General features: G+C 44.9%; 1 protein-coding gene across 1 annotated transcript in view; it reads right to left on the bottom strand.

Moving 5' to 3' along the window:
* ldah (lipid droplet associated hydrolase) overlaps positions 1 to 18,864 on the bottom strand; it is a 380,424-nt gene that overhangs the window by 49,054 nt on the left and 312,506 nt on the right. Inside the window, exon 5 of the mRNA XM_041188040.1 lies at positions 2,622 to 2,862. Coding sequence (XP_041043974.1) covers positions 2,622 to 2,862 — 241 coding nt within the window. The remainder of the gene's footprint in view (positions 1 to 2,621; positions 2,863 to 18,864) is intronic.

Here is an 18,864-nt window from a genome sequence, read left to right as displayed (position 1 = left end):
GCAGATGGACCATCGCTGGTCAGCACCTTACTAGCTGGGGGTTGCCCGACTTGAGGTGGGGGGTGGCTGACTGGTGGGATATGATGGTCCTTCCAACCATCAGAGACAGTTCATAGCACCCGTTCTCTATGCCAATCGAGTTGGGCTTTTCACTCATAATTGCTGCCTTCTGAGCTGTGTTAATGCTCTACAGTGAAACTGGATTGTCCTCTCCAGAATGCAAGCCTGGGGAAAATTTATGGAGACCCCATGCTGTCCAAACGTGAGGGTCCTCCTCTCAAAATTCCCGTTGAGTCCAAAGGGATGCAAAGCACTGGTTACAGGCATTGTTGGAAAGATGACATATTTAGACATCAGTCTGCCTCTGGGCTCCACTCCAGATGTTTTGTCAGGGTTTACTCCCTTAACCTCCAACTCTCTGTGGTATCCACAAGGCAGTAGAGCTATTTGCCATAGCTGGGAGTATGGTTCATTATGATTCATGAGTACCAGAGCATGTATCAACATGAGGAGGCACAGTGAGGACTTGCCGATGGAGAGGCTGTGTATTGATAGGGAGAGATTGACACATTGGCTCTCTTTTTCAAATTGCTGCTAGCCAACTGAGTAGGTTGAAAATGAGAAGCAAAGCACACAAAAGCAGAAAGCACGCTAATTCCCTTCACCTACACACTAGGCACATCACACTGACCTGTTGGACACAATATGTTATAATCATACAGTTTGTGTATATATATGTAAAATATACGATATGGTATATAATATATATATAACATGGTACTTCAAATATACTTAATTACTTCTAAAGCTGAGGTGCTTTGCTGCTTCCAGCTCTGAAATCTAGGCTCAAAAACAGCTGAGACAAAATTGCTCCATATACAGCACCAACTGGCAATCTCACTAAGACAGGTCTCAGGACAATTGGTGTTGGAAAAACAAAAATGTCACATTGGTGGAGTAGTTTCAGATCTGTTTGTTCGTAATCTCAACAAATCTCTAAACTACGCTACTCAAATGTTCCCCTAACCACCTCTATTTTCCATTAGCTCATCCAAATCTTTGTTGCCTGTATCCTATCCCTTTGTTTCCTGCCTTTTGTATCCTTTGAATGCTAAACAAAGCACCAGCTGTGGTCCCCAGTGTCCAATATTCAGTTATCAACCATTAGGGTTTAGAGTCAAACTCTAAGAGGGATTTGGATAAATCTATACTCCCATACAGTCCAGTGTGCAGACCAGGAAGTCCCAGTTGACCCTAGGACCAGAAATTGAGAAAGTCAGTGGGGAATCTCTGGAGCAGGTGAAGTCCTGCCCTGCCAGAGGTGTTTTCCAGGCAAGACAGGGTAGACAGCCTACCCCCACATTTATACCCACAAAGCCATCAGAGAAGTGAGTTACAGCCTTGATGAGTATGTGTTATCATCAACACCCCCTTTGAAATAGGTTACATGGAACAGTATCATTTTCTTTTCTGTACTTTGTTGCTTTTTGGTGAAACATTTTGTGAATGAAATGAAAACAATTAACTGTTAAGCTGGTTTGAAGTAACTAAGCTTGACTGTACAACATTGTACAATTGATATACATGGTATTTGGGGCAGGCTAGATGGAGCACAAGGTCTCTTCCAGTTCTGTACATTCCTTTGTGGAATAAGCAGCCTGGGTTTATTGCTGTATCTCTTCTAATGTTAATCCAATTCCATCACATTGTCAGGCTTTATGCCCTGGAGTATAAGCACACATCAGTTTTGCTTTAATTATATGGTGATTCATTACAGATGACCCCTTTCTCAAGAGAAATAATTGGGTCCAGGATCAGATTTTGGGACTGACACAGAGCATGTGTATCAGATAACAGGATGAAAATTTCCAGCACAAATTAATACGAGGTGTCTAAGGTAGTCAAAGCATTATCCTGCTCCATACTGTGTATTTTCAGGAGACTGCTTTGGACATTAATTATGGGTGAAAACAGGGCCATCCACCATGACCTGTTCTACAGTTTCTTTCCAGTCCAAACCAGAATGCTAACTATTATACATATAAAGCTACCTAATTTGCTTCATTACACATTTTATGGTTCAGTTAAAAAAAGACCAGAAGCTCACATGGACTTTTGCAGCATTACAATACACTCAGTCATCACTTGGTAATATTAAATGTTTATAGTCGTGAGCTGTGTTGTTTTACACTCAAAGCCATGGCAATTTAGTGTTTAAAAAAAATCTGAAATTGGCCAGTCCATTCAAAGGATACCTTTGGCTTGTCAAGACAGGAAAGAACTTTACAGCAGCTGTTTATTAATGATTGCTGCAGCTCCCTGATGATTGTCCAAAAAAGTATACTGATCCATGCTTAGTTAAAAACAGTCATGAAGCACATAAAAATGTGTCAGTTTGCATGTGCGGCAAAACTGAATTCATACAATTAACTGCCTTTGCCTGCTTTAAAAATCTCTATTATGTTGTAATCTATGGATAAATGATGTCTGCATCACAGATAGGAAAAGATGCCTTTGAGAGCAAATGACCATGTTGCTGTTTTCTCAAAAACATATACATTACTATAACTAGGGATATTCTATATTAAAGGTAAAAATTGGTGGAAGGATGCTAGGCTCACCTGCACAATCCACATTGAAGAGATTAAGAGTGGCAGAGACAGTAGCTTCATCCAGGGACTGTAGGCCCTGCAGCGCCCACCTCACCAATGAGGCCTTGACGCTTTCTGGCAGAAAAGAAAGGAAGTAGATTGGAACATACATCAGGAAGCGAAGTTTGCAAAGTACTGGTGTCATAAGCTTGCCTTGTGGTGACTCGGCCATGCGTTCAATTGTTGGGAAAAGTAACACTGCTTTCAGAACCTGTGGAACCAGTGAGAGAAAACTCAAATAAGTAAAGCCTCTGGCACTGTATCAAATTCTGGAAATAGTGCCCTTGTTTCCCCATTCTTTTGAAGTGAAGTGAGGTTTGTCAGGTACATTAATAACCTTTGCAGATAATTACAGGCTGCTTGAAATGCCTGAACTGGCCGAACTAGTAGCCTGGTAACACTGAAAGCTGATGTCAAATTCCAAAGAAAAATGGTTCATAACTTACTAATTTAGAGAGTATTGTACTGCCACTGGAGACAGTGCACAGAAACACAGGATAATTCCTTTTATGTCTTCCACAATCTTTAACAACATTGCAACCATCTGTACAGTATTTTTAAAGCAAACGCCTGAAAGGTATTTATTTAATCGATTCAAATCAACAGATATGTTCTAATATAATAATCATACCCTTCCAGTATTTAATTAAGCAATGTTAGGTGAATCTTGTAACTTTGTTCTTTCAGTTCTCGTTTCCATTCAGTGGGAATGAAAGAAATGTTACCATGCCACACACTCTTAAAATAAGCAACACCTTGCTGTATGTAGTAATTATTAGGTTGTGGAATATGTTTGTCTTGCTTCTTTCTTGGGAAGAGAAGAGGAAAAGGGGTGCAACTCTGCATACCTATTAAATTGTTGAAGAGAGTAAATGATAGTTAATAGCTCTAATATTAATCGATTTGTCCATAATACATGGAAAATCTTTTTTGTAGCACTTTCTTCTTTCCTTCACTTCTAGGGAGTAACACTTACTGTCGCAGCACACTGTTCTCCCAGTGCCTAGCTGCTGCCCCTGTCCTCATGTTTAAATTTTATCTGTAAAGAAATACTTACCTTTGAGTCCTCTAAGCTCCTTATTTCCATTTCCATGGCGGGTACCATTTTGGTGTTATACTCTGCAATACCAATGCTCGCTGAAATGGTTTTTTTTTGCCTCTTGTAGCTTCTCCCAGAATCTTATGTAAACTTACATATTCACTTCTTTTCTATATATTGTTTAATATTAGAGTTATTCTGCAACCCTTTCAAATTAAGATGCTGCAATTGAGACTCTTTATGTGCTGGACTGACCCTCCCCATGGGACCCATGTTCTTCCAGTGCCTCTTGTATCTTCATTTTCGCCGATATTAGCCGATATTACCCTGGCTGCATTCATCTCCCACTCCCAAGTGCTGACCTGTCATTTTGACTAGATTCTCTCTTGCTTTCCAATACCAGTCATGGGTCCTGGCTAAATCCTTTCCAACAACCTAAAAGAATAGAGAAATAGCAACAGAAGAGAAGAGAAAAGTCAAACATAGAAAATTGAAAACGAGGAAAGAAATAGAAAGGAAAGAAGCATGAGGGAAAGAGCAAATATATATCTTCTCTGTAATTGAAGACAGCAGAAATGGGTCGCAAAAGGAAAAAGCAGGGGAGATAAGGAAAACAAAAAGAGAAAAAAATAGGGGACAAAGAGACATAAAGGAGCAGGTAGGCAGAAAAGGGAAGGAGAGGAGACATACAAGGGAGGAAAGGAAATAGGAGGGGAGAGAAAAAGAGTGAGAGACTGTATGTATGAACGTAAAAGACAAGAGGATTTATGAAAGCAAATGAAAAAAAAAAGACTTGTGTTTATATTGCACCTTTCACAACCACCAGATGTCTCAGTGCTTTAGAGTCAATGGGCAGAATTTTGCCCTTGGTGGGCGTGCAGGCCCCACCGGCTCGGCGGCGGGCGGACAGCCGACACCCGCCGCCATTTTGAGTGGATGGGCCAATTAAGGCCCGCTCAGTGGCCTTCCCGACAGGAAGTGCTATGGGCTTCCTGTGAGGGGTGGGGGAGGGATTCCCCAGCTGTCAAAGTGAGCTGTTTCGCGCATGCTCCCTGAGACTAAGTGCTGTCTCAGGCAGATTAGTGACAGTGTAAAAAACTTAAAAAATAGAAAAATAAAAATATTATTAACATGTCCCCCTCATGTGACAATGTCACATGAGATGGGACATGTTAATAAAAACGACATAAACTTTATTAAACTATTTTTAAAAACGGACATGAAGCCTCATCCCGACAGTGGATGAGGTTTCATGTATTATCAGGAGCCCACTGGGGCTCCTGGCCTGCCCACCAGCCTTAAGGTTGGACAGATAGGTCTTTAATGATCTTAATTAGCCTGTCAATGGCCTTAATCGGCTATTGAAAGGTCAGCGGGTGGACAGCTGATTTCGCTGTCCACCCGCCTTCCTAAACATTTAAAGAGACCGGGATGACGTCGGGGATTCCTCCCGACATCATCCCGCGTCATTTTCCCGTTGGCGAGCTGGCCCCGCCCCCAACTTGCCGAAGGAAAATCCTGGCCAATGAAGTACTTGTGAAGTGTAGTTACTGATGTAATTTAGGAAAAAGGGCAGCTAATTTGCACACAGCTAGTTCCTATAAACAGTACTCTTTTTTTCGTGATGTTGATTCAGAGATAAATCTTGACTAGGACACTAGATATATCACCTCGCTCTATGGGATCTTTGAGAGGGCTTTAGTTTGCCACCTTATCCGAAAGATGGCATCTCAGACAATGTAGCACTCGCTCTGTACTGTACTGGTGTGCCAGCCTTGATTTTTGTGCCCAAGTCATGGGGTGGGACTTGAACCTTCTAATTCAGAGGCATGAGTACTACCAACTGAGCCACAGTTGACACGGTTGTATGTGATCCATTATGAATCATTCCCAAATGTCAGGCACCCTCTTAGCATGCATTCATTCATACTTGCCATACCGCTGTAAGCTCCCCACAATCTGTCAGTCAACCTCCACCAGTCTGCCTCCAGCTGTCAGTCAGCTCCCTAACCCAAACACACTCCTGCTAGCTGCCCCTCTGAAAGAGGCACTCAAAGCCACTTTTAGAATGGCCAGTTAGACTGTTCAGCTTCAGTATGGATAGCAGAATGTGTGTCAGTCATGCTTTGTCCACTTGTATCTCAAAGTTGTGGGTGGAATTTTCCGTTCCCACTGATGTCGGGCGTCATGGTGGGCGTGAGCGGACAACATGTCGGGAAGGCCAAAAATCGGTTTCGTGCCGTCGTGAAACCAGTTTGCAACTGTCCACTCGGCCTGTCAGTGGCGGGCTGCGTTTCCCGTCTGTCAGTGGCGGGCTGCGTTTCCCGTCTGTCAATGGCGGGCTGCGTTTCCCGTCTGTCAGTGGCGGGCTGCGTTTCCCGTCTGTCAGTGGCGGGCTGCGTTTACCGCCCGTCAGTGGCGGGCTGCGTTTACCGCCCGTCAGTGGCGGGCTGCGTTTACCGCCCGTCAGTGGCGGGCTGCGTTTACCGCCCGTCAGTGGCGGGCTGCGTTTACCGCCCGTCAGTGGCGGGCTGCGTTTACCGCCCGTCAGTGGCGGGCTGCGTTTACCGCCCGTCAGTGGCGGGCTGCGTTTCCCACCCGTCAGTGGCGGGCTGCGTTTCCCGCCTGTTAATGGCGGGCTGCGTTTACCACCCGTCAGTGGCGGGCTGCGTTTCCCACCTGTTAATGGCGGGCTGCGTTTACCACCTGTCAGTGGCGGGCTGCGTTTACCACCTGTCAGTGGCGGGCTGCGTTTACCGCCTGTTAATGGCGGGCTGCGTTTACCACCTGTCAGTGGCGGGCTGCGTTTACCACCTGTTAATGGTGGGCTGCATTCCCGCCGCCGGATGTCGGGAACGTCACTTTAATATATTTGCATATCATTAAACCCCCCTCTTCGCCAGAATCATCCCCCCAAGCTGGGTCATCCAGGCACGTCGGCCTGATTTATAAGGCATGCACCTGGCGAGCTGCATTTCGAGGGGAACTCGGAGGTGAGTGCTCACTAATATGGCACAGTGGTTGCGTGGGCCGCCCGTTTGACTTCAAGGTTGAGGTGCCGCGCATTCAGGTGAGGGCACCGGCAATCACTTTTTCCCAGCTGGCTGGCAGAGTGGTGCCGGGGCAAGGGCTGCCCTGCGTCTGAGGAGAGTTGGGGGGGGGGGGCAAGGCAGCCTGGTCTGATGGTAGTGAACAAGCACATGCGTGGGTGGGGGCTGGGGAGGGAAGTGGCCATGCATTAGGGAAAACTTGTATAACAAATGACCATTCCTCAGTAGCTGAGACAGTTCAGGCACAGCCACATTGATATAATTGGAGTCAGGCTTCTAGCTTTTCTGCCCACTTAAGCAACGCAGAGTCATGAAAGTGCCACTAAGGGCTCCAGAGCTTTTCACTCCTTGGGCACAGACTGCAAACTAATGAGCATTTGAGTGGACTGCAGAACAGTTGGATGACTGGGTATATTATACAATCTCCTTGCTAAAACTTGCCATGGAGCAGTCACTGGTGGAGGTGCTCACAGCCCCTTGCAATGTCAGCATCCTGGTTTGGACCCAGTCTCCCCCATGGTTCAAGCTAACAGCGCAGCCTTGCAGTGCGGGTTAGGAGAATGTCTGAGAGGACAGCATGCAGTCCAGTGAGCAAAGCTGCTGCCAATCAGTTACGTGGAGTGGGGCGGAGGTAGTGGGGTTTCGGGCAGCCATGCAGCGCACTAAACTTTGGCCATCCAAGTGGTGGCCAATACTCTCTGTGATGCATTAAGGGGTCTTTAGACTTAACCAAGGGAGGTTCTTGGCACACCCATGCTAACCCATGCCTCTCTCTCTTTCATCCTGCAGTAGGAGTACATCAGGAGCATGGAGCCTGGTGACCCTGGCTTATGGGGAGTGGTGGGAGGCGCCTGGCTTCTGGAGGGAACAGCAACCTCAAGAAGAAGCAGCAGGGGCTACCGCGCATGCTACCAAAGAGCCACAGCGAGCCATTGCTGGTTGGCGCCTAGCTAGATCCAGGGTCTGTAGATGGCACTTGTCATTCCTGCAGACGACTGAGAACTAGTGTTGCCAAAGACTGCGCAAGTCCAGGGAACTCATCGGTTACATCTACCACCTGCTGCAGGATTTGACGCCATGGAGACATGGAGGGCATCCACTGCCAGTGGCTGTGAAAGTGACCATGGTGCTCAATCTTTATACCAGTGGCTCCTTTTAAGGCTCCATAGGTGACCTCTGTAGAATATCGCATGCCTGCACCCACAAATGCAAACAGGAGGTCACTGATGCCATCTTTGCAAAGGCACACAACTTTGTGCATTTTACCCGGGATCAGGAAAGCCAGGAAGCAAGAGCACTGGGATCTGCCCAGATCCCAGGTTTCCTACAGATGTCGGGTGCTATCGACCGCACTCACATGGTGCTTAACTGGTCTGGTGAAGCCCTGCAATACAGTCTGCAGAGGGTGTCACGCATCATCGTCACCTGCTGTGCCCTTCAAAACCTGGCGCTGCAACGGGGAGACGAGCTGGCTGAGGAGGAGATGGAGGAGCTGCCTGTCTTCTCTGATGAGGAAGACATTGATAGGGATGAGGGTGAGGAGGTCCTCAAAGGCAAGGATGATGGCAATGAGGCCATCACACCGGCCAGATGAGGCAGATGCGCTCAGGAGGTCATCATAGCTGCTAAATTCATGGAAGATTATGACAGCATGCTGTGAGGAGACAGCACAGATCCTCTCATTGCATCTGTGAACGTTTGACTCCTGTCTGACTGATGGCAGCGCACATACCCTCTGTGATAAGGCCCCTGTCATGAAGGCGCAGCAGATGCCCGTAGTCCCTACATTCCAGAGGATGATGACGACATGAAGTGGGGAATCTCCATAGATCCTTACATAGCCTCTGAGAATGTCTGACTCCTGTCTGGCAGAGGGTAGCTCGCTTGCACTGTGATCAGGGTCAGATCATAGAGACGCAGTGGGGAAACTTTAACTTCTCCTGATCCTATGGCATTTTTCGTGAGCTGAACCATTCAGGACCACAGTGTCACTGGACACAGATACTGATGAGATGGGGGGTGCCAGCTGCACCTCAAAGGTGCTGAGAGCACACAGAGGATGACAGAATTCTGCACCACTGGCCTAGGACATCTTGGCAGCAATGATAAGCCCCAGTGAGGTGCAGGCATGACTGATATGTCCAGTGACTGTGAAGGTGCACCACCAGTGTGCTGAGAAGGTTGCACAAAGCACAGAGAAAAGTCTTTGGACTGAGACACCTGCCCTTATCTTGTGCAGAAAGGTTTCACGTTTGAATGACACTAACACTGCTCATCATAACAAGGAGCCATAGGCAAGGAGGCATTCTTGGAAGTTTACTTACAATAGTAAATATTATGTACAAGTGAGCTAGCCCGTGCACAGGCTGCTCTTAACCTTCCTAATCCTGCTACATCTAGGTGTTCTCCTGACATCCACAGCGGAGATGAAGGCAGCCTGCTGACTGCACGCCCTGCCTGTGATGACCTTGGTGGATGTCTTCTGGAAGGCTGAGACCTGGAGGGTCCTGCCCTGCTTTTGGGATCCTGCTGTGTGCCAGTGGCCCCCTCCTCGGCCTGTGGAGCTGGAGCTGCTGAGGTTACAGGAAGAGGGGATTCAGATGGGCCAGGCCCTCCTGGAGTCACTAGGGTGGATGGCCCCAGGGTGTGCAACTGCTCTTCCTCCTCCTCCCTATGGGTGCCCCTGACTGACTCCTTGAGGAGATGGAGAAGCTGGAGTGAGATCGAGCTGCCCTGCACCCCTCTTGCGTTGATACTGTGGAGGTCAACTATGGCATCAGCAATGGAATTCAGCCTGCGCAGCAGTGCAGGAGCGAAGTCCTGGATCATGGTGGCCACCATCCTACCAGTGTTGACCTTGGTCTTTTGGTATGATGGCGCAATCACCTCGGAATAAAAGCAGATGAAATCCTCCATCGTGCCTTGCAATCTGAGGAGTGCAGCTGTCATCCCTTCCTGCTGTTGCCGTGATTGTCGCTGCAGTTCCAACAACTGTTTAAGGACCGAGTCCAGGGGCCCCACATCTGACTCAGACTCAGCAGATTCCTTGCCTCCAGAAGCCCTCTGAGTGCCGGGGACCTTGGGTGTCCCACCCTCCGCCTGTGGTGGAACAGATTGTGTGCTGTGCTTACCAGACAGGGAACCCGAGCCTAATGTACATGTAGGCCCCACAAGGTGTGTGTCACTGCGCTGGTGGAGGGCGTGGGTGAGTGTCGTGAGGGGTCTTTGAGGGTGCTGTCCTCAGGGTCCTCATCTGTGGGTCTGTTGGTGCTGGAGTCAAGGCTCAGGGAGACGTGGCAGATGAACCTATGAGAGAAAGTGGAAATGATTATTCCAATGGCACCACAGTGGACTCACAGTTGAACTGCCAGATGGATGTTCTGGCGCATGATCCTCACTTGGATGATCCTCACTGCCGTGGCAGGAATGGTCCATGTCCTCTCCAGCTAGCTCCAACGTAGGGTATTTGAAGGGAGATGTCCGGCATTCTACCCCCAGTCTGTGCACGATCTTGTCCTGCATAAAGACAGATGGAGGGAGTGTGAGCAGGGCACATGCGCCGGCCAAATGAGAAGGACGCCAGGTGTGCGTAGGTATATGCTGAGTGGAGCTATGAGGATGAGGAGGCAGCCTCCAGAGGAGATGAGGCCAGATGGAGATGTGAAGGTGTGTTTGAAAGAATGAGTGGTGATGTCCCCTGAGCTGGCAGTGAGTGAGATGCCAGTGACTGTGTGATGGCCTTGTGAGTGTGTGAGTTTAGAGTGATGAGATGATTGACTTACTCTGGCAAGACGCACAAGATTATTTATCCTCTTTCTGCGCTGGATGGCCGACCTCTTGTGGGCAGCGATGGCGCTGACCACTGCTTCCATCACTTCACAAGACAGAGTGGGGATGGAGGACATCATGGTGGGCCTCTACGGCGTCTAAAAGGCACTCCAGGGATGCGTCACTGAATCAGGAGGCTGCAGTCTTCTTGCCTTTCGGGGTCATGTCTTCTGTGCAGCAGTCCTCAGCTGGAAGTATTGAGAGGTGTGTGCATGGCTGGACTTTAAATATGGTGCTTGGTGAGAGGAAGCAGCGAGGTGACAGCATGGTGGGTGAATCAGGGGCTGCCCGCCAGCGAAACAATGTGTTCCCCAGAAGTGCATAATTAATGAGGCGGGATTGGGATGATACATTGTGGGTAAAACAACCATTTTCTCGCCTGCTACCGCACTTAGTGCAAATCTTGGACATTTCCACCCTATGATTGAAATCTTGATTTGCATATCGTAATGGACGACCCACCTAAAACAGGTAGAGTCTCTGGCCACCCATCTTAGAACCCCACCCAAGATGGCGGTAGCTGGAATGCCAGCAGTAATGGGACAGTAAGTGACCTCACACCATCTTTTAGCTACTACTTATTTATCTCCAGCGGAGCCACCGAAAATTGGCCACAAACTCTAAGTTGCAAAGTTTGTAAATTAACATTTATGGGGTTACATCTAAGTGGGTACAGTTTCAAAAACTTAGTGCAGAGAACTAAACATTCACTGAAATGTAGGTTGTGAAGATAACAGATCAAAGTGTTAGTGTACATATTATTTACAGAAATTGACTATCCCGAATATGTCTAGATTTCAAGAACCCAGAAGCGGAGTGACAGAAACGCTTGTCAAATCTAGAGAAAACGACTAAGTATTGAAGTGGCAGGTTTCTTCCTATTGCTGGGAGGTATATATTGTCTGTGCATGCCATACTTCTTCAAAAACTATTCAAACATCCAGTAAAAGAAAACTGCAAAATTGGTTAAAGTCTGATGAGACATAAATAATTTTATTCCGTATGTATGGAGCATAGAAAGTTCTGAAGGTGCAACTTTTTAAAATAAAGACTCGTGTCTGATGAGGTGACATTTCGTGAAATTTCTTCAACTTTTGATGGGAAAACAACTCCAAACTTAGTGGAATATTTTTACGTTATTACAGTGGCACTAAAATGTGTGTATATAAGGAAAACATCCTCCAACTTTCCTACACTACAGCCATCACCACCAGCAATGAGGACTAAAAATAAAATAAAACTTAATCACTGGTGACCACTGGGCTTTTTGACATCTATTAAAATACACTTGCTAATTGTTAAAACTTCTATCAGGTATCCCTTTAAACCAAATCTAAGAACTTTAACTAACAGACCAACTAAGTTGAGTCTAAAAATCTGCAAACTGTAAAGCAGAGGCCATTTTAATCTAAGTGTTAAGTATTGCATAACCTGCTTGCCAAATGTAGTGCATATTTATGATATATATTTGATGCAGTTTGTTACAAGCTTTTTAAAAACATCACTGTACTGGCACATATAGCTATTATATGTCAGTTAAAATCTTCCACATTTTTCAAAGATAGCATAATGATATACTTAACGGTGAGCTGCAATCCAATTTGACAGAATGTCACATTAATCAAAATTTCTTTTAGGCTGTTCACAGAGACCTACAAGCAACATCACTGAGGTCAAAGCACTTTACTTCACTTAATCAACACCACTCGTTAGATGACGAACTACTCAGGATTGTCCAATGTTTTGCTCTTTTCCCTTCCCCTGGCTTGGTTGAAGTAGCCAGGACTATTTTCAGACTACATTTCCTAGTTTTTATAAAAAAGTCAAATAACGTAATGTAGAATCTTTTAAAAAAGTTGGCAAAACACAAGCATTTTAGATAAAGCACACCCAATTAGCTTTTTGAGAGAGACAGAGCATGTAAAATACATGTGGTGAATTAAGTATTTAGATTTACTTTATTTAATTTACTTTATTTATTTTATTTATTTATTTATTTACTTTAATGAACCAGTCAGACTTTTGGAACAATAATATGCCTGGCAGAAGAGAAACACTTGATCTCCTGAAGGCAACAGAATGCTCAACATAGGGCTGCAGATGACGTTTGTTAGTTAGAATACAATGTTGTCAGAAAATAGCTCATTGCTGACAGACAAAAATCCTCCCATAAGGATGCAGGTCTCTGTGGCAGCAGTCGTTTCCATGTTTCAGCTCCAAAGGCTATTTAATGAGAAAGTGGTTGCTCCTCAGCAGGCTGAAGGATGGCAAGGATATGAGAGACTCTGATAGCCATAACTTGTACAGACAGTTTGGGGGTTCCTTCCTAAATTTAAGAAATTCAGCCAGAAAAGCTTAAAGAAACAGCCTTTGTGGGCCCAAAGTGAAAGTAAATACAGTGAACAGCAATTAAATTGATTTATGTGAATGTAAGTTATTTGACAACTACAGAATTCAAATTATTGGATTTTAAATAGATCCTTGAAACACAAAGTAGTGATTTAAGTTCCAGATTAGAAGTCAAACTGATGTATAAATATACATTAGCTAAATTTTACAGTAAATAAAACTCAGAAGAGTGCAGATATAGGTTCAAACAAACACAAATTGTTAGAATTTTGGTAATAGCTAACTCTGAAGATCAGCGTCACCAGTTTCACCCATAAGTTATGATTAGATGATTATCTTTACTATCCAATACCTAGTCATATGCTAACTTGACCTGGAGGGGGAGATTATCAATGAAACCCACTGGTATATAAATTGGATACTGTAATGCCACATGTGTACTTACCAAATTTTCCAATTGGTGAATTTATCAAAAACAAAAACAGAATTACCTGGAAAAACTCAGCAGGTCTGGCAGCATCGGCTGCTGAGTTTTTCCAGGTAATTCTGTTTTTGTTTTGGATTTCCAGCATCCGCAGTTTTTTGTTTTTGCTTTTATCTCTTTGGTGAATTTATCAAGTTTGGTGAGAAGGAGACAAATGTAAATTCACAAGCTGATTTATTTCGGAAAAAATAAGTGAGCAATAATAACAATTACGATGGACTATAGCTCCTTTCTTAATGCTCATTGGAATGTAGAGAACAACAAAAATATGAAACATTGGACCAAATTTTCAAACCCTTCGGAAGGTGGGATGCAAGGCCCAATTTCCCGCTACTAGCTGGTGTTCCAGTTTTCTGGCATGTTCCCGCGTCAGGGCTATTTTTTGAACATGCTGGTTTGAAGGAAAGTGGCTACCTCCCTGCAGGCGTTGGGCAACCAATTAGCATCCAATTTGGTAAAACCAAAAAACTGTGGGCGCTGGAAATCCGAAATAAAAACAGAAAATGCTGGAAAAACTCAGCAGGTCTGGTAGCATCTGTGGAGAGAGAAACAGAGTTAACGTTTCGAGTATGTACGAATGTGTTTCATTGATAATCTCCCCCTGAAACCCAGCCAAGGGATGGAGGCAGTCTCCTGGCAGCAGCCTTGAGGAGGGCGGTGCAGCACTCCATCCTTAAATTTAAGCCCCTCAATGAAGCCTCCATAACAATAGGATCACAGCTGCCTGGCGGCTGTGGCCTCTTTGTGTTTTGAAGCTTTTAAAAAGTCTTCAGAGGGCGCCTCCATATTGAGACACCCTCTCTTTCACCTACCTAAATCTGCAGCTCCCATCTCTAATGTTGGGGCAATCAATTTCCCTGTGCTGATGGGCCTCCTATTGGCTTTCCAGCCTTGCAAACCCATTTATTGCGCTTAATTGGACAAGGCTCCCAGCGGTGGCCACTTAATTGGCTGCCTCTAGGTTCTGCTGCCAGGCAGTTCCAGGTTCCCGATATGGAATTCAGCCTAGTGTCAGGATTGGGACCTTGGAATGAAAATCTAGCCTACTGTCTCCGTATTTGGGCTCAATTTAACTTTTCTGGCCTGCAATCCCTCTGAACCTCCTGTACTGCCTTAAGGGCACACTCATTCTCTATCTCTCACTCCCTTGTCAGAACTTTCAAACTGAATCAGACAGTATTTTGTTTTGTCTCCTTAGTTTCCTGTCCAGCAAAGAAACAAAGCACTTGACTGTTGACCCTCTCCCAGCTCTCTGTGTCTAGGGCTTGGCAAGTAGGTTTGCCAATTAAAACAGCGATAGAGTACAGTTCCCTGCAACTAGCCCTGCTGGCTGGATTGGATGGAGCCATCCTAACAAGGTGGGCATGGATATTTACAGGGATGTCTTTGTTTCAAGTTAAAGTGGAATGTGGGAAGTACCATTTCACCAACCAGTGTATCTCAATATATCCCACATTCATCAAGATGCAGCTGCTCTGCAGAATTAATCCCTTGTGAGCTAATAGTAATATTTTAATATAGATTATCCAAAATCCTCTTAATTTACATTGTCAAAACTCCAGAAATGTGACAATTAGGGAATTTAATTCATTACTGCTCCACTGTGCTGCTAAAATAAGGATATTCTTATTGCGATATTTTTTCTGATTTTGTGCCCTCAGCGAGATATCTTGCCCACCGGGAGTATACAGCGGAAATCCAGCCACTAATTAAAATTTCCAATATATGTTCCCTGCTGAAGCTTTGAAATTGGAAAATCACCCTTTATATTGCATCAACACAATGTCCAGGATATTTTTTCTTCAAGTTCTCTGCCCTGAAGGCAGGCCTTTGGTGAATATTTGCTGAACCAATGGCAAAGTGCTGTGATTTCTTTACTTTGCACAGGACATGAAGTCAGACCCAAGTCTACCTCAGCCAGCAAAAGGATTGAACCCATGCTATTGCCGTTAATCTGATACACATGGTAGCCATCCAGCCAACTGAGCTAACTGGCTTACCCTTTCCCCTATTGCATCTCATGATATTTACTGGGGAGAATTTTCATGTTATGAACAGGAAGGTTTGGGTTTCACAAATGCCATGGGGCTTTAACTCCACAGTGCGCATTTGCTTTTTGAAAAGTTTCCCCATCCAGAAGCCAGTCTGACTGACAGGCTTAGCTAGCCATTGCAGCAGAAGAGGTTGACGTTCAGCAGTAGATAAACTTAGTGCTGTTGGGAGTAGAGGTTAGGGAGTGGGGTACATAAGTATGGCAAGTTTGGAGGGCTAGGAGTGATCTCAAGTGGTCAAGGCTGTGGTGATTGTTGCTTTAAGGCCAGCCTTACTGAGTAAGAGTCACGTGGTTAAAACAGCCAATCAACACCGATTTATGGGGAAGCTTATACGGTGCGGAGTTTTCCCAGTCTAGAGAGTGTATTGTAGCCTTGTTAGTGGCCTGCAGCTAATCCAGCAGCTCTATAAATAAAGTTCATTGTTCAAATAAAGAAGCCTCATGGTAGTACATCTACTACAAGGGTGAGGTTGGAGGCAGTGATGGGGAGTTGCAAAGAAAGATTGAAGACTGGGATGTGGCGGCCTGGTAAGAGTGTGGAGACAGTACCAGGGTTTGGAGGGAAAGATGGGGGAATCAGAGGGAGGGTTACAGATCATGAGGGTTGTTGATCAATGGGCTTTTTGGGGGGCATTTGTGGAGACTGGAAAAAAAGGAGGGTGTCATTTACATGTAAGCATGTTGGACTGTGTACTCTTGGCTCACAAGCAGTGCTGCAAAGGCCTATACTTGATGGATCAGCCCTTCTTGTTTCCATTTATCTGCTCAGTTTCTCGAAGACCCAGGAAACCTGACCATCGGTGGGTCAGAAGTAGAAATAGTGCTAAAATGAAAGCACACAGTCCATTTAAAAGATTTCAATGAATAATCTGGCTCTGGGAGTGGGTGGTTGCCCACCCTTCATCCACTGTTAAAACTGGATGTGGACAAGGTTGAGGAGGGTTGAGTTTCTGTTTCAATTTTTAACATTCTAATTTTCTACTTGACTCAAACCCAAACTTACCCCAGTAATGTATGATATTTAGTAATGCTAAATTTGAACTCCTCTAATTCAGTTTCCCTTTTCCATTTTGGTTAGTACCAGTAAATAAGCACATTTTTATAGTGTAGTCCCACAGTATTGAAACATATCTGGGGTATTCCTATCCTGGGATAGATACAGCCGATAGGCCCTCTGCTGAGAGCAGATGTTGCTCCTGTTCTGCTACTTGTGAAAGCTACAAGATTAATCAGTACAACAGTAATCAATCTCAGAGTGATTGATCAGTGTAACAAAGTGATGCTGCTATTCCACAGAGAGGTGAAATGGTGCAAGCCATGTGACTTTTGGCATTTTCAGCTCTAGACAGTCCTGAGTCTCAAGAAAATATCTAATTCAATATGGGCATTCACAACCATCTGGGGAATTAACACATCCCTTTGTTTAAGGATGGACCATCATCAAAAGAGGTATAACATTTCAGCTTGCTCATCCTTCTGTTTCACCGTGGACAAAAGAAACATCGAAACTCAATGTGTCCTGGACAAATGTGAATTTGAAGGTGTCAAATGACAACACCGGATGTGTAATCAACCTTCTGCCCCTTTTTGAAGAAAGGACTTTGGACTTGTACAAATCACATAGTGAGGAAACCATTTTGTTGCCTGCTTTTAAAATAACAGCAAGAAGCTGTTCTGCAGAGACAGATTCCATCAGAAAGTCATTGAATCAGCTGCAAGTCATTCAAGCAGCCAAGATAATAAAAAGAAATATTTTGAGAGAGGGAGAAGGACTCACCCCCCCCCACCCACCGCCAAACCTGTTCCGACTTCAAGTTCACCTGAGAACCAACCTCCTTGCAAAATCGACAAGAATTCTCGCAGCTTACTGAGAATCCTCTGCCTTACAAGACCTTCACTTCAATTAAAGCATCAACTCATCTGAGAAACTACATGTCTGCCACGACAGGGACTGGGACAATCATAAATTGTAACTACTGTTTTACCGTCATCCATATCTCATCTTTGTTTGCGCTGTGTGAGTCCAGTGAAAGGGGCATCGTGCTTTACACTTCCGGGTCAAGTGTATGGTAATAAATAACATTCTTTATTTTAAAACTCACAAAAAGCTTACTGCTGTAAATTATTTAAATTGGAACAATCACTCTGAGGGTAAGAAAACACACACGTCTTACATACAAACCTAATGATCATGGGCAGAACAGAACCGTAACGAAAAGACAGAATTTTAAAAAGTAGCACGATGACAACATTCAGATAATCTCTGGGAAGCACTTGAGAGCCACTCTCAAAGTTTCACTAGAATGCAGGATATATCTTTGGAATTTTTTATCTGTTCACCACATAAAATTCAATCGGTCATGCCTTGTAACCTTCTCATATTTATTACCGTGCATTCTTCCAAAACTACGAGTACACATCTAACATGAAATGAATAAATATCATGGTTATTTTATAATACCTCCTAAAATACAATAGCAATTTACAGAAAATTACAATTAATTCTATCAGAATAAGTTGCCAATTTACATACTATGGCCAAGAAATATGTTCGCTTAGCAGCTATTTTTCACATGCAAAATGGGTGGATACGTCGACTATAGTGAATGGGGTGGGCGAAGTGGGGTAGCAGTGACGGTGCAGATGCCCTTCCAGTGGCGGAATTGTGCTACCCACATATTCAATCACGTGTCCCAAAATGATACAGGGGACGAGCAGCAGCAATAGTAGTAGGGGATTCTATAGTCAGGGCAACAAATATGGGCTACTGTGGCCGTCAACGTGACTCCAGGATGGTGTGTTGCTTCCCTGGTGCCAGGGACTGGGATGTCACTGAACGGCTGCAGGGCATCCTGAAAGGGGAGGGCAATAAGGCAGAGGTCATGGTACATGTTGGTACCAATGACATAGGTAGAAAGAGGGATGAGGTCTTGCATCAAGAATTCAGGGAGTTAGGCAGTAAACTAAAAAGCAGGAACTCTCGGGTTGTAATCTCTGGATTACTCTCAGTGCCACGTGCTAGCAAGCTGAGAAATAGGAGAATAGCGCAGATGAATACTTGGCTTAAGAGTTGGTGCAGGAGGGAGGGTTTTAGATTCTTGGATCACTGGGAATGTTTCTCGGGAAGGTGGGAGCTGTACAAGCAGGACATTCTACATCTGAACCAGAGCGGGACTAACATTCTTGCCGGCAGGTTTGCTAGTGCTGTTGGGAGGAGTTTAAACTAATTCGGCAGGGGGAGGGGACACAGAATGTTAGCAGAATAGGGACATATTATAATACAGTAAAACAATCAAGTCAGAGGGAGTACAGCTGCATCAAGTTTCAAGGGAGTAAGGCAAGGTTGGATGGCCTCGACTTTAATGCCAGGAGTATTACAGGTAAAACGGATGAGTTAAGGATGAGGATTG

Source organism: Carcharodon carcharias, chromosome 5 (genome assembly GCF_017639515.1).
Source record: "Carcharodon carcharias isolate sCarCar2 chromosome 5, sCarCar2.pri, whole genome shotgun sequence".
Lineage (NCBI taxonomy): Eukaryota > Metazoa > Chordata > Chondrichthyes > Lamniformes > Lamnidae > Carcharodon > Carcharodon carcharias.
Note: the sequence above shows the minus strand (reverse complement) of the source record. Positions and strands in the feature narration are given on the sequence as shown.